At 40.0% G+C, this 26,329-nt stretch overlaps 1 protein-coding gene and 1 pseudogene across 3 annotated transcripts; both read right to left on the reverse strand.

Annotated features, from left to right (window-relative positions):
- Positions 1–5,711: 5,711 nt before the first annotated feature.
- On the reverse strand, positions 5,712–9,703 carry LOC119911928 (annotated as a pseudogene).
- An 11-nt stretch (positions 9,704–9,714) lies between these two features.
- Positions 9,715–16,377, reverse strand: LOC119911768 (E3 ubiquitin/ISG15 ligase TRIM25-like). Of its 3 annotated transcripts, none has more exons than XM_038730677.1 (4): positions 16,094–16,377; positions 14,180–14,857; positions 13,616–13,724; positions 9,715–9,864 (listed from the first exon to the last, which is right to left on the reverse strand). In XM_038730677.1, exons 2-4 carry the CDS (start codon positions 14,821–14,823, stop codon positions 9,835–9,837), a joined length of 783 nt encoding a protein of 260 aa, XP_038586605.1. In that variant the 5' UTR covers positions 14,824–14,857; positions 16,094–16,377; the 3' UTR covers positions 9,715–9,834. The 3 variants fall into 3 exon arrangements, with proteins under 3 accessions (XP_038586605.1, XP_038586604.1, XP_038586603.1); XM_038730676.1 differs by lacking the exon at positions 9,715–9,864 and adding an exon at positions 10,707–10,861 and having other exon boundaries at positions 16,157–16,377; XM_038730675.1 differs by lacking the exon at positions 9,715–9,864 and adding an exon at positions 10,707–10,861.
- Positions 16,378–26,329: the final 9,952 nt, after the last annotated feature.

Consider the following 26,329-nt stretch of genomic DNA (forward strand, 5'->3'; position numbering starts at 1 on the left):
ATTGTGGGGAGAATTTTATTCCTACCGGCAGCTAGTGAACGCAATTAGATGATAACTCAGTTAAAATTGTCTAGGAGTTTTAAGGATTAAAGATACTGGATTAACAAACTATTGGACCCCACTGATCACAGAATGCCTTGGTTTGGTCTTACTGCTTGTAGTTTCTCCCAGCCGAGTTGCTGGTCGGCGACCTCACGCTGGCGGAGTTACGTGCGTTCTCAGTTAGGACGGCTTAAAGCCGTCGGCCGGTCGCTTTCTCTGCCAGGGAATTGCTCCGGAGGTCCGTCTTGGTCGGCTTATTGAAGGAAGCTGGCAGTGGGAGTTTTTTATAACCCTGGCTCGGGTTAGAGGTTTGGTCGTCCTCTGTTACTGCTGGCGGGCCCACGTGGTTGGGTCCGGCTTCGGTGGGAGCAGTGTAAGTTAGCTCGACGAATAAAGTTTAAAAAGAACTTGGTCGTTCTTGAATCAAAATAGTGTAACTTGACGGTCTGATAACTTTTAACAAACAAAACCAAAGAAAATAAAAAGCAAGTAAGTTGCTAGAAACGAGGGAAAAGCCGAGGTCACTGCGCTTCGCGTGTGTGGCTTGAAACTAACAAAGGGCCTTCGCTGCACCGCGTCAAACTTCTTTGGGGGCGTTGCCGGTGGGAGAGGGAGCGTGGTTCCCAGAGGGCAGTCCTTTGTTCCCCTGAGGGCTTGTTTCTGGTTTCCTAAGAGACTGTCTTTTTTTTAAAAACTTTTAATATGTATATTCAAAAATCTATTTGCGCGTATTGTAATCAAATATCTTCCCACAATCAAACCTTAATTGTCAAACGGATATACCGTTCTTAGTTTTAAGCATTTGATAAAAGGGAAAACAACTGTCAGTAGTTCAACCTTAAGGTTAGCATTTCCTAGGAATCACATCAGATGAGAGGAACTTAACTAGCTTCCTGGATAATGTTGTATGTTAGACGTTCCTTAGAGAATATAAGCAAGATACACGAATGGCATCAGATTATGAACAGGTAAATACAGAGTGACATTTATACATTAAAACAGCATTTCAGAACGATGGCATGTAATACTTATTTTGTCCATTTGGAGGAGCTCTGGTTACATGAGGAGTAGATATTCAACTTTGAGCTTGTTGACAAGTGAAGTAATAGAAGCATTTACAAATCTAACCCCTTTCCAATTGCAAGAAGATTCTACTGTAACATTGTGAAATGGGAAGATGTCACTGTGTGTGAGATGGGATGTAACAATGAAACAACGCTACCTTTAGGCATATGTCAAAACAAACAACACCACCAGTTAGTAAACTTACTAATGATAGCTTTGACCTTTCATGGATCCAGGGCATCTCTTGCCTCTTCTCCAGATGTGGCCTTGGATTTTCCACCTAAATATTAAAAATAGTAATAATTTTAGGAGTATTTCAGTATTTCAGATGTGTTGGTACATTATCCTTAGTATCTGTAAATACCTCTGAGGTTCCTTCAAAGAAGTGTGTCCATGTCAAAGACACCTAGAAGGAGACATCTGACCATAGCAGTAGACGTATTAGCATATGAAGCCGCCCTCTGTGCACTTCTGTAAACAAACTCCCCTGATCCTGGATGGATTTCAACCTAATGGTACAACAATAGCACAAATTACTAACTCTGCTGCTCATCTCTCCATTCTGAATATTTTCCATTTGATCTCAGGAATTCTCAGATATCATTGGAAATCAATGCCGCTGAACTACGAGGACTGTTACTAAAATTTCCCACAATCCATAATATCAATGGGCTACTAACAATTTTCACTCACATCCTGTGTGAGCACGGTAACACAGTGGTTGGCTAGCTTTCTCTCCTCATTTGTCAAAGGACATCTACATGACAGGTGTTGTCAGAAGAACAGCATATAAGCCAGTGCATAGCGAGTGTGTGAGAAAGCGAGCGATAGAAAGTGACCGTGAAAGTGAGCGGAGCAGATGAAAAGATTAGCAGTACGTTGTCAGTTTGGCAGTAAATATATGGTGTAGGTCACAGTGTGTCAGTTAAATGCTTCAGCTTGCTTGCTTCAGTCTGTTGTTTCCCAGCTACTGGTAAATGAAGGCGGTTAGCGCTAGCAAAAATCTCCCCTTCTTCCAGGGTTTCTGCAGGTTTTAAGACTTTTTAAGACCATTCCTAGACCTATATCACAACATCAAAAAAAGAAAACGTGCAAAGAAAATGCAGTAACAAAATTACTTGCAAAGTAAATAAATGTACTGTATTGTAATGTAACAGTACTGAACACAGTAGGGCGATTGCTTCTATTTCATATCGTCTGATCATGACTACTTGAGATCACTGATTGGCGATCTGACCGCCAGGGGGCGGAGTAGCAGCAAGCAAGTCAGTGAAATGCCAGCACGGAAGAAAAAGGCTTATTAGCTTTAAGGGAAACCCCCAGAAACATCTGTAAATGCACAGTACAGTGTTTCGCACATAAACACCGTGTAACTGTGGCGCCGCGTGGGGCTGCACGATTTGGAGAAAAGGTCATGTTGTGGACAATATTGCAATTTGCGATTCGATTATAATGGAGCACATGGTACTATGAGTCTGCTGAAATCAGTATGTTGAAAAATGCACAAAATACTGACTTTGCACTGCCACAACACATGTACGGGTCTTCAGCCCAGCAGTTCAGGTGATGCTGAACGAAGGAAGCAGCATGAATTACTGATGTTGGCATTAAAGTTAAAACATGCTGATGCAGCTATTAAAGACATGCTTAAGGTCATTAATGCAGTTAGTGAAAAACATGTGTCCACATCCAAGTACTGTTTCTACAAAACCTTCGGTGAAGTCAGAAAACATTTTCAGCTTCATCCAGTTTGTAGACAGAGCTCCATTGTGATGCAGTCTGATGAGAAATTTCTAAATGTAATAACTGTGTGGAGAAACATGACTTTGTAGCAAACCTAAATTTAGTTATGCAATTTAATAAATTTATGAAAATTGATACCCAGTTATGAATATTATTATTCATAAAATCAAACCAGATTCCTCCTTAAGGGCACCACCGGAGTTGTTATAATCCTAGAGTCTCCGGACCTCTAGGTAGTTTTAATAATTATACAATTATTACTAGTGATCAGTTAGTTAATAATCGCTCAATTATCTTAAATCAGTCAGTCAGTCTCATATCTAAAGGGTCAATTCTCTTGGCAGGGACGTAGAAATAGGCAACACACACAGTTCTTGATTATATTACAGTGAATTTATTCTCTAACTAATGTGATAAAAAGATTGGTTGAATACAGGGAAAATAAACAATTGCTGAACAATGAGCTTGGAGGTTCGATTGTGGGAAGCATTTGACTCATACAGCATAGAAGAGCTAATGAAAGTAAACTAACGCTATGGGTTTAGGAGTTAAAAAGGGAAATCTTCTGATCACAGAATATGTGTTAGGTCTTACTGCTTGTCGACAGCCTGCTTTTGGCCTGTTGCTGGTCCCACGCTAGCTGCCGATCCTGGCTTTTTGCTAGGGATTCTCCGGGGTTTTCCGTGTCTGATTGAAAACGCCTCCTCCGTCTGGCAATTCGGCGGTTTCCTTCGTTGTAGCTGGCGAGACCACGTGGCTTGGTCTGACCTCGGTGAAGTTGGCTCGACGAAAAAGGCTTAAAATGGAACTTGTTCGTTCCTGAATTAGTCCAGTGTGACTTAACGGACTGATAACTTTAACAAACAAAAGAAATAAAGAAAATAAAAACAAACTGAAGGGCAGATCGATGTCTCGGCACTTCACGTGTGTAGCTTCAGGCGAAACAAAAGGCCTGTTTCGCTGGTCGACTCTGAGGGCGTTGCCTGGCGCGGCACGCCAACGCGTGCAGAAGCGTCCAGAGAGCCGAGCAGAGCAGCGGAGAGAGCAAGGAGCGAAGAGAAGAGCGCGAGAGAGGTCACGTTTCGCTCTTTTGTTGCCTGGGGCGTGGTTCCCCAGGGGGCGTCTCAGTTTTCCCGAGGGACTGCCTTTCTAAACTTAATGTCTAAAAGAAATCTATTTGCGCGTATTATAATCAAATATTTTCCACAATCGAACCTCAACGGTCAAACGGTTGTACTGTTCTAGGCATTTGGTAACAGGAAACAATTGTCACATTATTGGTCAGGATATTTATACATTTAACGGCATTTCCTACGATGGTATGTAATACTTATTTCGTCCACTTGGGGGAGCTCACCTTACATGAGGAAAGCTTAGATTAATCCAAGATCATCTCTCTTTAGGAACTGGGAAAATTGTTGATTCTTTAAATTCAAGCCGGCAGTTAAGAGTATAGTAAAAAATTCCTTTGTCATCATTTCTAAAGGAATTTTGTAGGAAAGTATTATGAACAAGCATTGATTACATTAGATGAAGGAGTGTCTTGCTGAAAATAAAAACACTGCACAAGTAACTTTCTTTTCAGCACTAATATCAACAACAGATAGCAACAACATGTTAACATAACTACTCAAATAGAGGCAAACGTAATCAAGTAACTAAAGATTTAATTAAACTTAATTAAATGCTTTCAGTCTTTGGCAACTTCAGTCTTTGGCTATTCAAAGTTCGGCTGTCCTGGATTATGTCACTTGGGTGAGACAGGGGTTTTCTTTTTGGATGTGGTAATAAAACAAAGAATAAGGTCAGTTGCCACGGAAACATGTGTGGGGAGGACCAGTTTTGATAGGCTGTTCAGGGAAATGCTAATGGCTGGCTTGTGTCCCTTTGTCAGTTTAACAGTCAGGCCCCACGTTATCAGCTTCGGAATCAAAAAGGTGCCAGTTTTATGGTCGGGATAGCACTTAGAGAAAGCAACTTTGACCCCTCCCCCTTCTTCTCTGGGGGAGGAGAGAGAAATTTGGAGTAGCTCCAAATTTATTCAATATAAAATGCACAAATCCACACCGTTGTTCACTACAACTTGTACACGAGAGATGGAAACTTTTTTATTGAACTGCCCCTGGAATCCCAACTCAGAAAAATGATAGAAAATGATGAAATTCGTGCACACATTGTAGCACCTGCACCAAAGACTTCTGCCTGTGACATCTACGATGGGCAGTTGTATAAGGAAGCGTTAACCAGTAAATGCCAGAGTAGTGTGAGCCACCTATCACTAACTTTTAGCTGCGATGGAAAGCCACTCTATAGTTCATCAAAGTGTAGTATTTGGCCCTTGCTCTCTATCATTAATGAACTTGACCCAGCAGTAAGATCAAAACATGTCATGCTTGCCGCCTTGTGGGTCGGTGATAAAAAGCCAAACATGAATATGTTTCTTGAACCTTTTGTGAAAGAATGTGTTCACTTGCAACAGGCTGGCTTCAAATGGTCTGTTGGACATGTAAAACACACAACTAAAGTGTTTCCTTTGGTGCTAGTCAGTGATTCTCTTGCCAGGCCACTTTAACAAAATTTCAAACCGTTAACTGGCTGTTCATTCTGTGTACTGAGAGGAGTCATGGTACGAAAAGGAAAAGGGCAAACAAAAGTGTGGCTTAAGAAGTCACACTCAAACCATCAAGTTTGCTGAAAGAGCACTGGAGAAGTCCACTCCTGTAATGGGTGTTAAAGGACCCTCAGTACTGTCTTTGTTGCCAGACTTTCATATCATACATGGCTGTGTTGCGAGGTCCTACGCTAACCTGTGGTTCTGCAGTGAGAACAGTGGAATGCCGTGGCATATTGGAAGGTCAGTCTCAAAAGTGGATGATGGACTTTGCAGTACACAGCTCCCCCGTGGTGTTTCGGGAATCCCTCGATCCATAACTGAAAGGCATTTCTGGAAAGCACATGAGTGGTACATGTGGTTGTTCTTATACAGTGTACCTGTGTTAAAGGGCACACTCCCTGAAAGCTTCCTTGTCCACTGGCTAAACCTTATCAAGGGTGTTGGTTTGCTCCGCTTGGAATCAATCACTTCACAAGAGATCAAAGAGGCTGAAAAACTGCTCAACACACAAGAAGCAGAGGGACTTTATGGTATTTGTAACATGACATTCAACATTCATCTTTGACTGCATCTGGCGCAGAGTGTTAAAGATTTTGGGCCACTCTGGGCTCACTCTGCCTGTGTTTGAAAATTACAACAGACAACGGCTTGAGATGGTAAAAAGCACACAGGGTGTAGCTTTACAGATTTGCAAAACCTTTCTGCTAGAGAAGGCACTTCCAGTCTATGCTAAATCTTTGATGGGTAATGCCCACTTTGAGGTCAAAGACACATTTGACATTTTAACTACATCCAAGAAGTCAGTTCAAATGGTTGAACAGTTTGAAGGAGTCACTGCACTTGGCAGACCACAAAGGAAATTGGTAGAACGTAACAACTATCTGGCACTTGACGCTCTCGTGTCAATTACTATGATAGAGTAGTAGTTGATGGTGAAATAATACATGCTGAGAGTTATGCCAGGGAGACCAAGAGAAACTCTCACACTGTAATCCTTAAAGATGATGATTCTTGGTGAGAAAGTTTATCTTTGCAGATTTAGGAGTCGGAGGCACGTGCTATGCCATTGGTAACGTTTTTCAAAAGCAAAAGCACAGTTTAATCACATCCTTAGGCAACCCATGCCATTTTGTTGCTTTTGATAAAACTGTTGGCCATCTGACAGCCATTCCTGCCAGTAAGATTCAACAGAAAGGCTTATTTGTGTCTGTACCAACATTAAAGGTGAACTACATTTTAAGAAAAATATAGAATATAATTAGACTTGTATTTGTATAAATGTATTGCTTTTGGTTCAGGCTGCAGTTTGCTTGATATCTGTAAGCTCATACTTTAAGATGTTGTAGCCTATTTGGATAAGATTTTACAGCTAGTTGTGTTTTTGAATGCACCGGTTGACATCATTGTACAGTTTTAGAGTTTAAGCCTGATGGGGTTCTGAAACGAATCTCAGCACGATTTTTCAGCCTAACAGGATACATTTTCCTCAGGATCAAGTGCCATATATTAAGCTTCTCCCATATTTCTCAAATTGTTATCTATACATATAGATTATATTTCAGTACTGTATATGCTGTTAGTTTATAGATGTTTTATAATCATATGCAAATATTTTCACTAACTTAACTTAAGATTGCCATATTGTGAAACACACGGAGAAGAAAATATGTCACTACCAGTGGCAGAAAACTTCATTAATGTAGATGAGTCACATGTGGTCAATACCTGATCCACTTAATAAGGTCAGTGGTACTGATGAAGTAGATAAAATCAGAAAATTTAATTGAAATGTCTTTCCTGAAGCTTCATAATTGTTTCATTGGATTGAAATGTATCTCAAGTGTTAATTGAAAATGAAATGTAAAAACGAACACAGCTGTATGTATTTCGAATAAATATCACAAGCCTGAGGTTTTTTGGAAGAGACAAAAAAAGTAACTCACTTGATTAAATGATGCATGACACATATTGCCACACATATTTAGATATATTTACACATAGAATATCAAGATAATTTTCAAACTTTAAGATTTTAGCATTTTGAAAATATTTTTAAAATGTATTTCAATATATTCAGCAGTGTCTCACATATATGTGAATATATTACATTTCTGTATGACCTGTCCTTTTCCTAGAGGAGTTGGGAATCCAAAGATATCTTTAATGATTTAATGAATAACAAAAGCGAGCTGAAGCCATTCACCATGACCAGTAAAACATGTCTGACACGGAGATACTGTAAAGATATTAATGTATAGAACAAATCTCTGACACTTTCCATCGCAGACTGTACGCAACTCTACCAGTCCTTCCTCTAGACGACCCCACTGTCTCAGCACAGATCACGGATTGTCTCTCAGCCATATCCACATGGATGAAGGCTTGCCACCTTCAACTAAACCTCTTAAGAACTCTTGGTCATCCCAGCCAAGTAATCTATCCATCATAACATCAAACTAAAAGTTGGTTCCTCAGCGATCACTCCAATTATGCATTTGACAGCATTTACATTAGATATGTGCATCCAGAGTTGGTGGGACAAAACATTTTATGATACGACGCCTTTATCGCCAAGACAACATCATTTTCCTGTGTCATCCAAGCCACTGTTTTCTGATGTTACACTACAGTTAAAGTTTGTTTATGTTTAGGTACAAAAACAATCGTGGAAAAAAGAGAGCACCACTCCATGGTTCAACAGTTTATTTAACCTCAGAGAAAACTGTTTACATAAAAATGCAAATATATGACCATCAAAGAAGACATTTGAGATTTCACATAATATGACCCCATCACCAAATCTCTACCAAAACTTAAAATGTTTAATATTAAATATATAGAGGCAAACGTAAAGTATAGTATACTGTGGATGTGTGTATTTATTCCTATTTTCTCTTGAAAAGATATAGATAGGAAAACAAAATACACATTTTGAATTATAGAAGACGGACGATTAATAAAAGATCCACACTTTAAGAGAAAGAAAACATCACAACAACCTCAGAGAATAACAAACAGTCACTGTGATCTTGCATCTAGTGATCATTCAGTGATTCAGAAAAAGGAGACAGAAAAACTTGTTATTGGCCACATCCTCAGTAATCTTGTGGTACTTTGTGACTAAATTCAGTGTGGCCACTTTTCCCAGAAAGCCATTCAATAAACCCAAAGAAGATATATAGTGTAGACTTCTTCAAAAGTATTACACCACTAAACACAACATGAGTGAATGAATAAAACATCTGACACCAGTGAGCAGAGTGGGTTTCAACACTTAGAACAGATGAAATTAAACTTGTTATTATCCGGCTTTGTGAACCACTGATGTTGTCCTCCTCTGTCCATGGCTCCAGACATGCCACAGTCATCAGTCTTTTCCCTGGGGCCCAGTTTGTATAGTTGACAACATCATTGCTGACCCAGAACCAGAAATCCAGAGTGCAGGTGTAGCGCAGTCCCAGCCAGACGAAATCAGTTGAGGCGTTCTTGGCTCTCTCTTGGACCCATCTGCTGGTGAGGGTTAGTGATGGAGACCAGGTCACTGTAGTTCTCTCTGCAGTAATATAAGGCCTCCTCCCAGGTCTTATTTTCTTTGATCAGGATCACTTTATCTGTCATGGAAGAAATTGAGACAAACACAGGATCATACCAGCAGCTTTGTTCAGTTAGTTGTTGGGAACACTGGGATCCAATATGGATCTTCAATACTGAAATAAAATGTTTCAGGTTTAAGTGACTGCTTGTGTGTTTGGGGCTAATGACAAATATCTTTAAATATCTTACTTCTTAAGAAAGTGACATTTTATTTTAAAGGAAGCCATGTCATGCTCAATAATAAATAAAATGATCAATTAACGACTACTTTTAAAAGAAAGTAAAAAATATAAACAGATGTAGCTTGTGTACATGTAGCTGTGACACAACCAACACAAAAAGACTGTGTTTCAACAAAATTAAAATAAAGTATAAATACTGTAGATTCAGATTTTGCAACTGATTCCAGTTCAGCTCCAATGGGAGAAAACAGTTGAGACAGACGTTTGCAAAACTCACCGTCATAGCAGAAGAAGGGTTTTGTTTCAATGCAGTCATCAGAGCTCCATTTTCCAGATCCATTTAACTCAGTCATGGCACATTTATTACTGCCTGGCTTATTCAGATCCCAGTTTCTGAAAGAGAAACTGCTCCCATCTGACCACATCCAGGAGTCTCTGAACATGCCGATCCACACCCACATCCAGTCCTTACAGACTGGATGTCTACAGCGAGTTTTTGTGTCATGTCTTGAAACTGCTTTAGTCCACTGACCAGGTCTGTGTAACGCTCCCTACAGTATTCTTGAGCCGCTGGCCACTTCTTCTTCTCTTTAATCAGATGGTATTTGTCTGTTGCATTATTTTCTGTGGAGTAAACAGGCAAACTTGCATGACCTTATAGTGTACATGTACGTCTTTTGAGCAAATACAGATTTTTAGCCATGCTAGTAGCGTCATGGCTCCGTGGATGGTAATGTTGGTTGAGACTGAAATATCTCAAAAACAATGAAATGGATGGCCTTGAAATTTTGTGCAGGCATTTATGGTCATCACAGGATGTATTGCAATAACTTTGATGATCCTCTGACTCTTCATCTAGCTCCATCATCAGCTCAACTTTTTTTTTTTATCAGTTCAGTATTTTGGTTTACGACTAAAAACATGTAAAACTAATGACATTCCTTTCATCCTAAGCTGTGCTTTGTGTTTAATGCTAATTATTAAATCTAACATGCTAAACTTAGATGGTAAACATGGTGAACATTATATCTGCTTATTATCAGCATGTTAGTATTGAAAATGTCAAAGTGTCAGGTGTTAGCGTGCTGACTTTAGCGTGTAGCCCATAGCACTGTAGTGCCTACAGCTTCTCAGAGCCACTCTTATTGTTGTAAGTAAATGAAGAAATGAGATATGTCACATCTGAAGATAATGTTATATGATCAATTATTAAATTTAGACAGTAGGGATAACACATATTCTCACCATCATAACAGATGAAATAACTCTCATGTTCACAAGACCCATCTCTCCAATTGCTATCTTCTGTATAAACACACAGTTCTCTACTCCTCCATTATCATTCGGTTCTCCCGAGGTCCAATTTGTCTCGCTTTCTTTGAACTCCACTCCTGGCATAGACCAGTGCCACGTCCTGTTGGATTGTGTTTGGTTGTACAGCCCAATCCAGGCTTCTCCTTGCTGCACTGTAGTGTCATGAGTCTCTTCATGTCTGCCATGTTAGACACTGTGGCCAGGTCAATATATTTCTCTCTGCAATACTTCTGGGCTTCATCCCTGGTCTTCTTCTCTCCAACAAAGTGATACTCATAGAGATGACATGCGAAGAAGGACCACTGACCTAAAACCAAAGGACATACTGTAGTGACTGAGCTGACAGCAAAAAATCTAAATCCTGATTCACACCTACTACTTACTGTCACAACTCTGGACGTTTATCCAGCTTTTCCCTGCCCCCTGCCTCTTCCCCCTTGTATACAGTGAGGAAAATAAGTATTTGAACACCTGCTATTTTGCAAGTTCTCCCACTTAGAAATCATGGAGGGGTCTGAAATTGTCATCGTAGGGCTGGATAGGGCTAGGGGAAATTGCCAAGCAGCTTGGTGAAAAAAGGTCCACTGTTGGAGCAATCATTAGAAAATGGAAGAAGCTAAACATGACTGTCAATCTCCCTCGGACGGGGCTCCAGGCAAGATCTCACCTCGTGGGTTCTCCAGAAATCAGCCCAGAACTACACGGGAGGAGCTGGTCAATGACCTGAAAAGAGCTGGGACCACCGTTTCCAAGGTTACTGTTGGTAATACACTAAGACGTCATGGTTTGAAATCACGCATGGCACGGAAGGTTCCCCTGCTTAAACCAGCACATGTCCAGGCCCGTCTTCAGTTTGACAATGACCATTTGGATGATCGAGAGGAGTCATGGGAGAAAGTCATGTGGTCAGATGAGACCAAAATAGAACTTTTTGGTCATAATTCCACTAACCGTGTTTGGAGGAAGAAGAATGATGAGCACCATCCCAAGAACACCATCCCTACTGTGAAGCATGGGGGTGGTAGCATCAGGCTTTGGGGGTGTTTTTCTGCACATGGGACAGGGCGACTGGACTGTATTAAGGAGAGGATGACCGGGCCATGTATTGCGAGATTTTGGGGAACAACCTCCTTCCCTCAGTTAGAGCATTGAAGATGGGTCGAGGCCAGGTCTTCCAACATGACAATGACCCGAAGCACACAGCCAGGATAACCAAGGAGTGGCTCTGTAAGAAGCATATCAAGGTTCTGGCGTGGCCTAGCCAGTCTCCAGACCTAAACCCAATAGAGAATCTTTGGAGGGAGCTCAAACTCCGTGTTTCTCAGCGACGGCCCAGAAACCTGACTGATCTAGAGAAGATCTGTGTGGAGGAGTGGGCCAAAATCCCTCCTGCAGTGTGTGCAAACCTGGTGAAAAACTACAGGAAACGTTTGACCTCTGCAATTGCAAACAAAGGCTACTGTACCAAATATTAACATTGATTTTCTCAGGTGTTCAAATACTTATTTGCAGCTGTATCATACAAATAAATAGTTAAAAAATCATACATTGTGATTTCTGGATTTTCTTTTTAGATTATGTCTCTCACAGTGGACGTGCACCTACAACGACAATTTCAGACCCCTCCATGATTTCTAAGTGGGAGAACTTGCAAAATAGCAGGGTGTTCAAATACTTATTTTCCTCACTGTATGTGTAGGGGCTGAAGGGCTGAAAACATTGAGTGCTAACTGTGCCAATGACAAATACTCCTCCTCCCCTATTGAAACATCTCACCTAAACGTTTTAATCCACAGGAAATGTTATTTCTTTTATTGAATAGCTAACAGTAGAAAACTGACAATATTGTGTGTGTTGTGTTACATGAAGCCAACTCTGGCTTCACTGATCTCAGCTCTAAATAGCGTCCACCAATAAATAAGAGCCTACAATTTTGCCTACTAACAAATCCCAGTATTCTCTTGAACTTTAGCTTTATAATATCACTGTGGTCCTGAGCTGAAATTCGGTGTAATGGTAAAAAAAAGTGTCAATATTTAGCTGGTGTTTGATGCACATCGGCTCCCATTCATTGTCCTAACCCCGGCTTCCTGTTCATTTTTATCCAACTTTCTCAACAATACGCAACACATTTGAAACCATTGCTCCTAGCCAGAGCTGTTTTGACCAATTTAAAAAATTTTTTAGCCGTTTATAAACAAGTTGAGAGGAAAATGTTAATCTATAAACCCAATAAAAAACAGTTACCAGCCAGCAGTGACTAATATTTACCTTAGGAGGATTATCCAACTTACATTACAGAGATTTTCGGTTACTTGAATTTATGTCATCCAGCTTGTGCTACCAAGTGGGGGGGGGGGGGTGTTCACAACGCTGCCGCAACAAAACAGAGCAACCGCAACATATTGTTAACATAATTTTCCAGGACAACACAAGACTTTCCCGGACATTTGACTTTCTTTCATTTTCCATGACTGGAAAATAGGTCAACTGTTTTCCAGGTTTTCCAGGACGAGTGGGACAACAAGTTTCTGGACTAAATATCCATAACAATGAACTGGAAGCCTCTCAACTTCACACTCTGCTCAGGAGAATGGAAGCACAGGAAGTGGACTGAACTCTCCCATAAAAACACCAGAAGTCATGTGACTCATTCATTCATTTACACACAGAGCCATCCAAACACTGACGATATCCATTCATCAGGATTCCAGACTCATCACAAGACTTTGTGCGAGCCAAACAATCAAAAGGTGGTTAAACCGAATGGAAGAGGCTTCAAAACGCAGAGCTCCAACACATTTATTTCTGAATCATTCATTTTGATACAAGGATTTAGTGCTAATTAATAAAGAGAATTAAATATAACTATGGGGGATGTTGCGGGGATAAAAAACAAAAAAATTCAGTCCCATTGAATTTAAACTGCAATCATTCTGTAGGCTTCCTGAGCATTTCTATAACATTTAAAAGGTGTGAGAATTTCCTACGTTATGTCCCTTTATAATAATCCAGAATTTTCTAATCTGTGCAGGAACCACGATGACAATGAAAAGGGTACCTTGAGATCTTTCATCGTGTTTTTCAGGGTCTTGATTGTGTGTCCAGAGTGTCCACCTTCTATGGTGCAGGCGTTGCACACGCACACCTTGTCATCCATGCAGTAATACCTGGAGACGCACACCAAGTAAAAACTCAGATAAACCTTATAAAGGACAGCTCAGTATTGAAATAACAGGTTGGACTCACTAAGGAGTGAGTGCCGCTCCAAATGCGGCGAAAAACGCAATGTGGGAAATATGGAGTGGAAAAGATATTAATGTAAATATGTTTGTTCAGTTGGGTTTTGTATACGTTATTGAAAAATAGTATGCAAAAGAATTAGCCTTGGTGTAGAAACTTGTAGTAAGATCCAAGCCACACCAATTCACACTCCCAGCATTACTTGATAATGAAAATAGCTTCAGCCTGAAACATACAATATAATATAAAAATAAACATTGTTCCACTGTGTTCCGTGTATCCGTAGTTAATATCAGCTGGTCATCACTGACTCAAATAGCTTCAGTAAGTTCCCACCTTTACAAAATATTAACAGCAATATATGAGTGCACATGCCTCCTACCGGTATATCTCATCATGATCTGGGCACTTCCTCTTCCAGAAGTCATTCATGGGTTCTGTCAGCGGGTGCTCGCGGAACGCCGGAAGCTCCAGATGTGGCTTTACATGCTCCTGGCACATCGACACCTCACACTTCAGGCACGTCTTGACCGCGAACATCGACGCAGCAGCGGCAGCACCAGCAGCTTCCTGCTTGCCACCCTCTTCCTGAGAAACGGAGGCAGCGGAGGACCCGTCCCCAGCAGAACTGGAGCCCGACGCCTCGGCAGCGACTGAGGGGCAGTAGTCACACGGAACTGCAAACACACTCCTGGCTGGCTGCGCTGCTAGAGAACACGACAGCAGTTCTCTGGATTTTAAAGCTGTAGCTGCTGCAGTGGTAGCTCTGCGCCGGTGACGGTAGTCATCAGAAATATTGGCTAGTTTGAAGTTTTTCTGAAAGTTGATGCCACACCGGTGGCTGTCGCGGCACTCTGGGCAGCGAAAGCGACCTCTATCAGCTTGCCGCTTTAGGCGGTCCAGGCAGGTCTTGCAGAAGTTGTGGCCACAGGGAAGCAAGTAAGGGTCACGGTACAGGTCCAGGCACACCGGGCAGGTGAGCTCCTCTTGCAGGACGCTTGACTGTTCTGACTGGGCCGAGGCCATGCCAGTTTTTAGACTGTGAAGTCAGAGGGGTGAGCTGGAGGCGGGAGGATGTGGTGGGAGATGAAAAAGGATGAACAGAAGGATGGACAGAAGTGGGGAAAAGGTGGATGAGGAAGAGGTGGGGATAAAGGGGATTCTTTGTTTAAGTAATTTATAAAGCAAAAATTCAAAACATTTGATTTGCAGCTTTTCAAGTGAATGTCTTTGAGTCTTAAAACTAGAAACATGAAGAAGTCACTTAAGGATCGTTGACAGAGCTAATTTTAATTAGCTAATTAATCATTTATACTATAAAATATCAATATGAAAAATGCCCATCAACCTGAGATGATGTCTTCAAATCAGACTAACAGATCAAAACACAAATGCTCACATTACAGACACTGGAAAGATTTCACCTTAATAAATACCTGAAGCAATTAATAAATACATCAAAAGTAGTTGCTGCCCTCCTCATTTGTAGAATTAGAGAGGAAACATGAGTTGATTCATTGATTAAGTAATCAACATAAAATCTGTATGCAACTGCTTTTAATAAATCGATTAACCAATTTTTCACTATTTGCTTGTCCCCAGGCTCTCAAAGCTCATATAAGGTTTAAAGTGATGGTTAGATAACACAAGCAGATGTCTATAGACAACATAACTACTTGATTAATCTGGAAGACAATCTGCAAACGATTCAGTAATAAAAACAAGTGTTAGCTGCAGCTCTTAGTGTGATTAGGCCTCCAGTAACCAAGTTAACTTTTGTCTTATTTCAACCATTGTGTGAAACCGATTTACCCACCAACAACACTTCCTCCTTCCACAATAAAAATAATAAAAATGAAAGTAAAACTCAACTTTAGGCCTTGCTACATACAACCGCCGGAACAAGGTCAGCTGTCCTGCTGCTCAGTTAAGCTTGTTAAAATAAAAACACACACAGTCTCGGCTCCGTTTAAAGGCTTTGACCCTGAGATAACCTGGAAACCTACCAACCTGTGCTGTTTACATGAAACGTAAAGGTGGTGTCCCCCTTTACTGAGCAAAGGTTTCCAGTCCGTCACCTGACAGCCTTGGACATAACACAGGCCTATAAAAAGCTGCTCTAAAAACTATCACCGTTTATTTAGTATGTTTTTTCTGACGAACCAACAATTAGCTAACGTTAACTTGCCTCCCCGGTGTTAGCTGCACTAATCTCCCCCCTGGCTGCTCAGTTGTTGGGACGGTTGATGAGCTAAAAGCAAAACACGACGGACAGACAGCTATTAACGCTACTTACGTTGACAATGCGGGCACTTGCGACGTTATGTTGTCTTCGTAAAAAGATGAAACACTGATTTACCCAGAGCTTCAGAAGCTCACACAAGATGAGGCTAATGTCTCAGACGATGCACCTGCCGTCCTGCTGCTGCTGCTGCTGCTAACATGGTAACACGTTACGACCGTTAGCTCCGTTTGTTTTTGTTCCCACAAACAGCCCTGTCTGTTTTAGCAGTCCGGGGAAATATTCCAGTCATCGGGCGTTTAGTTGCTCATCTGGCGTTTTCGGCATTTGACACAAAAGGACGTAGTACACACACACACCTGTGAGACAGACAAACAGACGGCTGATAGTGGGCAGGCTGATGCGGGGAAAGTGTTGCCTTCAGGGCGACTCGGAAATTCACTCGACCGCTTAGGGCGCTGGTACATGACGGCTGTCACACGTTGTTGTAAGCAAGCTGTTCTTATTAATATAATCAATTAATAAGTCTTATGTGTCTTCTTGTGTGTGTGTTCTCTTTTTGTTGTGTTTTCTCATCTGTTCATGTGTTTTTTTTAAACTGTTGTGTTTTGTGCTTTGTTTTTTCCTAATCTGAAATAGGGAATGAAAAAAAAAATTTCTGCAAACATAATCATTCTGGTAGGACTCAAACAGCTAGGAAATAAAATTGAACACCAAATGATGTTTTATAAATTAATTGTTACTTTCTGCCAAAAAGGAAACAGCCAGCACAAAGTCTGACTGCTTTCTGAAAGTGTTTTCTACTAGGGTTTTAAATCCAGTCAGTCGCACACAAATAAACCTCAGTGCTAACAGATAAAAAACTAGTTGAGTAAGTCACTTCATTGTTAGAGTTGAATGAACTGAAGATGTATAGCAGGCTATGCTGCTACCGCCATCAGCTCATAAAACTACAGGCCATTCAGGAGTGCCGACAACATGAGCATAAATCAAATGATTAGTTCCCATCATATCATCTTTTGGACTTTAGGGGGGGTTTTGTGTGTGTGTGTGTGTGTGAGAGAGAGAGAGAGAGAGAGAGAGAGAGAGAAATATTGGATACTAATACATCTTTGGACATTAAATGGTTAATTCAATTAAACCACGTCAGAGGTTTAGAGTGACAATCACTATTTAGTGTAACTGCTAAAAACTACACACTGCTTGGGCTGCTGGAGGGCTTGCACACCACAATATTTTCACCCCAGGTTGGAAACTGGATTGAATCCTAAAATAAATTTGTAATAGATCAGATAATGTGGTAGCATGATTTGTATGATATCAGATATTATCAGTGATCGTGACTGTGCAGAAAGTTAAAGAGGGGCATATCTGATTTTATTTACTAATTTTACATGAAATTATTAATAACTCTCCAGGCAAACATATTGGAGAGGGTCAACATTTCGTCTAGAAAATACACAGGTATTTAAGACACAGGATTCCAATTTCAATTTAGTGTTACAAACAAAATGTTCATATTTTATTTAGTGATGTTTAGATGTTTGATGCAACAGACACATTATTTCATGGATTTTAGATACATTAATCTGCAAATTTAAAATGGATTTCTGTAACTGTACTGACAGATACTGAGATACAGGACACTACCATTTGGCAACCAATCCATCCACCAAATTTCAATAGTAATGTAAAATTCTGGCCAGTTCAGCCCCCTGCACACATGGAGCCTTCTGTGTCACAGTTCAGCCACGAGCTGGGGCGGGGCTTGAACATCCGGATTCGAAACAGTAAAACTTACCCTGTATCACCAAGTATTGGTATCAAATGTCTGGTGAAATTCTTAGTGTCGATTTAAACCAGGTGAACAGCAGCTGGAAACTCAGAAGGAACAGTTTCCTCCAGATATCTGAGCCAGAGCACCAGTATGATGCACAATAATGAAGGTTCGATTCAGCATGAAAGTGAGAAGTGCTCTTTGCTAGAGACAGTATTTTATATAACTCAAAGAGGAAGACTGAAATACAATGAAAAGACAGGTAAAGAACTAACCTCCCATGAGCAAATGTTTAATTACAAAACCCCCTTTTCCATAAATATTGATATGTGTATGAAAAACCCGTATTGAAGATGGGGTAAATTATTTATTTATTATTCACAACAGAAATGACTGACAAATAAATGGACACAGGCCTATGAAACTCCCTTTTCCCCATCAATTCAAATAATAGGTACAACCTATAAAAATGTCAACCTGATTTTGAAAGAAAATGTTTTATATGCCTGTCCACCTTCGCAAAAATCACTAACGCAACATGGTTAAATAAACCTAACTTAAATATACCACTATATCGTCTACTCAAATATCTAAGCAACTATTACAGGTTGCCATGACATTCACAGTGCCAAGATGATAAAAACTACTGATATTGGTGATCCCCTGACTTTTCATGCATCATCATCCGTGGTTTTGTAAAGGAAAAAAGTCTATAATGTTGTCAAACAAATGTTTGTTGAGTCTTTATTACACTCCCAAAGTGTTCCTTGTGAATCACTGTCCGAACATGTGAGGAAATCCCACTTTGAAGATGACAGGACCCTGAATGGTGAAGCCAAGATAGAAAAGCACTGGGCTCAGTGCTGAAGCATCAGGTTCAATCTCTGCTACGGCCATTATTTTCTTCCCTCCAGCACAAAGAATCACGTCCTGCTCTTCACACCCCTGTGGCATCGTGGGAGAATGGCATAGCTCTCCCTAGACTGGAAGGAGGATATCTTGGATTTCTGGGATTCCCCACACTTCCCCCTTGATCCACATTTCATCGATGCGTCTCCATTTCTCCTTCATTGCTTTACTTTGTTTATCACATAGTTCAGAGTCAACTTTTTCTTCCACGATTGCATTCAACCTTGATTTTGAATCCATTTGCTCAATCCGGAGCCCTTTCCCAAAAAAAACAGAGGCAAAAGGTAATGTCCTCTACTTGGTACTTGGCATACTTTGATCTGTCATACGCTTTCTTCAATAATGTGACATACTGTTGCAGGTCACGGTCGAACGTGAGCTCGAGAGATTGCTGTGCAGGTTCTCTTGTTTCTTGTTCCTCTTCCTTGTCCTTATCCTCCCAGGTTTGGTCGTCTGACTCGTCATCCTCTGTGGACGGCAGTTCGACTTCTTCATCATCCTCATCTTGCACCACCTGAGGCTCTACCTCAGGCCAAAAAAACAGCAGAACCAAAAGGTAAAACTCAGGGCTTCTATATCCTCCTTTTGTGCCCAAGAATCTGTGTATTATTGTTTGGAGGTCTCTTACCGGGGTCAGCCGGGGAGAGTTTTGCAACTTGTTGCTCAAGATGATGTTGGAGAGGATGTACCTCTCAGCTGCTTTGACATCGTCAATTGCTGTCTCGTAGATGGTCTTCAAATCATCTCGGATTGCCTATAAATCAGACACTATCTTCTCAGCCTCCGCAAACCTAGCACGGCTTCCATTTGACATGAAAAGGCTGTGATTCAGACAATCTAGAAGGTCTGTAAAGCTGCTGGATTCAGCTGCTGTTGCTGTTGTGTAGTGTTTGTAACAAACAAACATGACTCTAAGGATGTCATGTCAGGCTTGGAGTAGGTTAGGTACCATTCAAAAAAGCTAAACTTGGCTTTAACTTCCAGTTCTAAATTTTGGATCAAACTCCTGTGTTTATGCGAGGGATAAGATGTTACTGCTTGGAGTTTCTCAAAGGCTACATTTGCCACTTGAATGAAGCCAAAAAGGCCTCTATTGATGAAGAAATTTGAAAGGCTTACAGTACCAGCTTTGTCCTCCATTCCAGGGTCCTCTTCTTTCTCAGCTTTCATCTCCACATCTTTAAATGCGTTGAATGCCTCTTTTACCATGTTTGACATATCCTCCAGTTGATTTCCTCATCAAACAGTTCTTGTAAATCTGCCCAAGAGTGTCAGCTAAATAAGAGTTGTTTGGAGCTCTTCTAATAGCTTTCTTTGCCCATTCTTCAGCTCAGAAGAACAAAACTACAGGAGAGGAGGAAAAGAAGGTCAAACGCAACAACATTGTGAATCCATACGTGTCTGGAGTATCAGAGAAACTCAGGAGGATTTTCAACAAACATAACATCCCTGTGTTTTTTAAACCCATGAACACACTAAGACAGATGCTGATACACCCCAAAGACCGCACACCCAAACACAAGAAAAGCAATCTAGTGTATGCGGTCCAATGCAGTGAGGAATGCACAGACCTGTATATTGGGGAGACTAAACAACCACTACACAAACGTATGGCTCAACACAGAAGGGAGGGGGTCTACGCCACCACTTATCCCCCACTTACAATGCTGTCCTTTCATCACTTCCCAGGAAACTCAACAAACGTAACCTCTTGGCCTCAGGTGAAGATACCAACGATGGTCATTCAGTCTTGGCCACCGGTAGTCTTGACGACTGTCGTCACAGCAACCAGGAACACTAACGAACCAGCAGTATCCAGCCGATATTACTGAAGTTGCAATAGGCTAAACATCAAAATATGACGATCTGTTATGATGTCGAGCAGCCCAGTGTCGGTGTTACACCAGTGAACATGCCCAAAGTCACAGCAATGGGGTTTCACTCAATGACACTCTTCAAATTGACGCTTTTAACACAAGAACCGCCAACGGGTCAAATTTACCCGCGTTTTTTTTTTTATTGTATATATCTTTGTTTCAATATAATATTCAAGTCTCCCAGTCTCTGACTTTTCCTAAAAGTGTGTTATGTAGCACCCCCTATTGTTAAAAAATGTCAATATAAAGCCAGATTTAAAAAATGGGCATTTAAGCGCCAGCGGGTAAAATTTACTCCTATAGAGAATACATTTCAGTCATTTTAGCGCTGTTCATGTTGCGCGTTTAGATAAACATTCTATGTTGTTATTGGCAACGCCTTTGCCACTACAGACATTACACTTGCTCAGCCCAGTGAGTGAAAGTGAGTGAAGTGCTGTGAAAGATCTGAGGGATAAAGCAAGGAGAGCTTTCTATGCAATAAAAAGAAACATTAAAATATATATTCAAATCAAAATCTGGCTTAAAATTTTCCAATTTCTACTAGAACCGATAATTCTTTATTGTAGCGAAATCTGGGGGCCAAAACTTAATAATGAATTTGACAAATGGGACAAAACAATCATAGAATCTTTCCATACTGAGTTCTGTAAGAGCATCCTGCAGGTGCAGAGAAAAACACCAAATAACCTGTGCAGAGCAGAGCTCGGCCAATACCCCCTCTTACTAAAAATACAGAAAAGATCACTTAAATTTTACAATCAACTTATCAGTTAACCCCCAGTCATATCATCACAAAGCCCTAACATACCAGGAGCTGAAACCAGAGACGAGTCCCCTCAGCCAGCTGGTCCTGAGGCTCTCTGCAGTAACAAGTCCCCAACAGCAACACCAACTCAAGCAGACCAAACCAAATAATCAGCAAGCAGAAAGAAAAATAAATTGAATACTGGAAAGAAACGACCAAAACACAAAGTAAATTACAATGTTATCTGACCCTAAAAAGAGAATTCACACTGGCATATTACCAGTACAATAAAATGTCCCAAACTAAGAAAAATGTTGACAACAAACAGACTGAGTGAACTCAGCCTGGCCATAGAAAAGGGTCGCCACAGACAGAGCTGACTACCACAAGAAGAGAGACTCTGCTCCCAGTGTGACAGGGGACAGGTAGAGACAGAGCTGCACTTTCTAACCACATGCCCCAAATATAAAACACTAAGACAAAAACACTTTGCAAACATTTCCCAAATATACCCCGAATTTGAATTCATTTCAGACACACAGAAACACCCCTATTTACTGGGAGAAATGCCCAAATGTGAAATAATTGCTGCAAAATATGTCTCCTCATGCCATGAAGTGAGGACAACCAGTGGAACCTCAGATTTTCAAATTATTATTATTATTTTGACAAGTTTTATATTTTAGTTATTGTTTTGTTTTTACATTTGATACTGATTTCTTTTTATTTTTTATTATTATTATATTTTAATCAATGAATTAAAAAAAATATATTAATATTTATTTTATTTTTAAATATATTATAATTTTTTTACACACACACACTCACATACGCTTACCGTTTTATTTATTTATTTTAACATATATATTTTAATTTAACACACACACACACACACACACACACACACACACACACACACACACACACACACACACACACACACACAGGCTTACTGCTTTATTTATTTATTTTATTTTTTAACACACACATACACACACACGCTTACTGTTTTATTTATTTATTTTATTTTTTTAACACACACACATACACACACACGCTTACTGTTTTATTTATTTATTTTATTTTTTTACACACACACACACGCTTACTGTTTTATTTATATATTTTATTTTACAAATATTTTTTAACACAGACACACGCTTACTGTTTTATTTATTTTATTTTTAATATATTTTTATTTTTTTAACACACACACATACACACACGCTTATTGTTTTGATTATTTATTTTATTTTTAATATATTTTAATTTTTTTAACACACACGCTTACTGTTTGCGCACCCCCTAGAGGCAGCTCACTCACCCCCAGGCGTGCACACCACACTTTGGGAATCACTGATATATAGTATACATGTATAAAGTTTTACATCACCGTGTAGGTTATTGTTTAGCAAAAGTGTGATCATTATACATTTTCAGTTGTGTAAAAGTACACTTTGAATGTGACTATAATACTATATAAACACTACAAAAGTCAGTCTTTTTTCTAAATTGTAGGCTATGCTGTATTTAAATTGAGCTGGGTTTAGAATATAAGGCAAAGTAACAAAATGTTCACATCTAGTCAAAATGCGGCTATGGCCACCTGCAGGAGGAAAACAAGTGTAGAAATTGGCACAGCAGGATGATAACCCACTCTTTTACTATGTAAAAACATTTGCCCCCTCACCATTTTTAACTGCTCCCTCAGTCACTTCAGCCCGCAAGAACCACTTTGAACAGATTAGTGTTTGTACGAGTGATTTATGAGAAGGTGCTGCATCAATTTCCTCATATGTGGATTTTTTAATTAGATTCGGAAAATTATTTGGTGGTGGTCCAGACCTTTCCCTACGAAAGGTCTGGACCACCACCAAATAATTTTCCGTGCATTTCTGCCCAACCTGTTTTTCACTAATAGATTGTCTATTCCATTTCTTTTGAGTAATTTTGCGTTAGAAAATCCCATAAATTACACTTCATAAATATGCTGACCATATCCTGTTTGATCAAGATGTAAGTCTAATAACATCATCATTCATTGAAATTTGCTATTGATGCCATAATATTAAAACAACTTAAATGATGCACTATAAATCAACACAATTCGGGATAAGACTGAGGATAAATACTGAACATGTTTTCACATTCACTGCTTTTTATAGGTTAAATAAATTATTATTTATTCTAGTCATTATTACAAGAACTACATAAAAGGGAGGGACGAAACGTCTTCCAGTATCTTCAACCAAGTCCAGTTGCCCTTCGTTGGATAACTAGGACATGGATGACTGAGAATCTTCACAGATACACTAAAAAGGCTTTTTAAAATTCTACAATTTTAAAATAGGCCTACATTCAGAACAGGGTTATGATTTTAAATATGACTACAACTAAATTGTGTTTCTAGTGCAGCAACAGCAAAGTCACTTTTAAAGGGGCTACTGTATTTCGGCATAAGTTTCTCCATGTCTAAACAGGAGTGATAAAGTAACCTATTGGCTTTTTAGGTTATATTGCCCTTACTTACATTAACAAGCAGTGGTCAACTCGATCAATTTGGAAGTTATCTTCACTTCACATGCTTCACTTCTCCTGGGCTGCCTCTCTGCTCTACTGATTATGCTGTCCATGGGTGTGTGTGTTTAAGCTCAGCTCAGTCACAGAGAGCAGTATATCTATGAAATGTGAATGTCTAAAGTCTAAAGATCGATGACTAAATGTTTATTATATTTACATTTACTCATTTGACCGACACATTTATCCAAAGCGACTTATGTTACTTCATAACATATAGACTATGAATCATTTATTGTTTTTAAACAGTAGCCTTAAAAAATATGGCTAGTTAGAATTTAAAATAAGACTATTGATCAAAACACTACATCGCCAAAAAAAAGGTTCCTTGAATAATTTAGAAATCTTTTTAAAAGGTCATTATTTTTAGAGTCGGGTTTGCAACTCTTGTAATTATTAACAGTCACAATAAAGCAATGAATTAAATTAATCAAAAAGGGGGGAAAAAAAATATTTCAGCAGCAGTTGGATCACCATGAAGGTGATGAAAGATTAATAATAAGATTGATGCACCATGAGCTCCAGTTTGATAACAGCACACATTCTTATCAAATAGGCTATTGCTCAAATCATGTTACTATACATTTAATAAGAAAATCAATTAAACATAAAAAATAAATGTGTAAACACATCTTGTGACCTGTTTGAGTTCCTGCAGGTGTGTGGGTGACTAAAGACTGTGTTATGATGTTATTTACAGTATACAGCTTTAAGCCACACCTTCTGCATGCTTTACATTCTTGTATCTTTGATCAGGCATTCAGTAGGCTATAACTCAATGTGTTGAAAAAGGTAAATTATGTAGTGGGACAACGGTGTGGATTTGTGCATTTTATATTAATTAAATTTGGAGCTACTCCAAATTCCTCTTTTCCTCTCCCAGAGAGGAGCAGGGGGTTAAAGATCAACTTCAACAGACTGCTGAAGAGACCCCAACGGAAGGGGGGTGGAAAAGTTGCTTTCTCTAAGTGCTATCCCTGACCATAAAACTGGCACCTTTTTGATCTACGAAGCTGATAATGCGTTGCCTGACTGTTAAACTGACAAAGGGACATTAACCATTGATTAGTATTTCCCTGAACAGCCTATCAGTTTCTCCTTGGAAAGGCAGGAAATCCTAAACTGCCCCCCTCATGCACATAACTGTGGCAACTGTCCTTGCTCTGTGTTTCATTACCCCATCAAAGGGATACCCCTTGTCTCACCTAAGTGTGACATAACCCAGAACAGCCGAACTTTGAAAAACCAAAGACTGCAGTCTCCTTTAGACTCAAAGCATTTAATTAAGTTTAATTGAATCTTTTAGTTACTTGATTACGTTTGCCTCTATTTGAGTACCATGTTGTTTCTATTAGTGCTGAAAAGAATCTAAATAAGTTACTTTTGCAGTGTTTTTATTTTCAGCAAGATTAAGGACACTCCGTCATCTTATGTGTAACCAATACTTGTTCACAATACCTTCTCACACAATTCCTTTAGAAATGATGATAAAGAAATGTCATACTATACTCTATTATATTATATATTAATTATCCAGCTTGAATTTAAGGCTGAATAACTAAATTCCCCAGTTCCTAAAGAGAGATTATCTTGGATTAATCTAAGCTTTCCTCATGTAACCTGAACTCCCCCAAGTGGACGAAATAAGTATTACATACTATCGTTGGAAATGCCGTTAATGTATAAATATCCTGACCAATAATGTGACAATTGTTTCCTGTTACCAAATGTTTAACTTAGAACGGTACAACCATTTGACCACTGAGGTTTGATTGTGGAAAATATTTGATTTGATAATATGCGCAAATAGATTTCTTTTCTTTTAGACACTAAAGTTTAGAAAGGCAGTCCCTCGGGAAACCTGAAACGCCCTCAGAGGAACCACGCCCCAGACAACAAAAGAGCGACACGCGACGTCGTTCACTCTCTCTCTCTCTGCTCTTCTCCTCTCCTCGTGCCCTGGCCTTCCGCTCTGCTCTCTGGGCGCTTCGGCACGCGTCCAGCATGCCTCTCCAGGCAACGCTCTAAGAGTTCAACCAGTGCAACAGGCCTTTGTTCGCTTGAAGCTACACACGCAAAGTGCCGCGACATCGATCAAACAGTAACTTTATTTTGTTTTGTTTTGTTTATCAGTTATCAGTCCGTTAAGTTATGCTGGACTAATACTCAGGAACGACCAAGTTCCCTTTTAAGCTTGTTCGTCGAGCCAACTTCACCGAGGTCAGACCAAGTCACGTGGTCTTGCCAGCGGAAAAGAAGGTAACCTGAAAGCAGTCGAATTGCCAGACGGAGGACGGCCAACCCTTGAGGTTTTCTTCTTCAGTCAGACACGGAGAACCCCGGAGAATCCCTAGCAAAAAGCCAGGATCGGGCAGCTAGCGTGGGACCCGTGCAACAGGCCA

This window comes from Micropterus salmoides, unplaced genomic scaffold (genome assembly GCF_014851395.1).
Source record: "Micropterus salmoides isolate LMB-PRFRI ecotype aquatic unplaced genomic scaffold, ASM1485139v1 Ms_hic_scaffold_2, whole genome shotgun sequence".
In the NCBI taxonomy this organism is placed as follows: domain Eukaryota; kingdom Metazoa; phylum Chordata; class Actinopteri; order Centrarchiformes; family Centrarchidae; genus Micropterus; species Micropterus salmoides.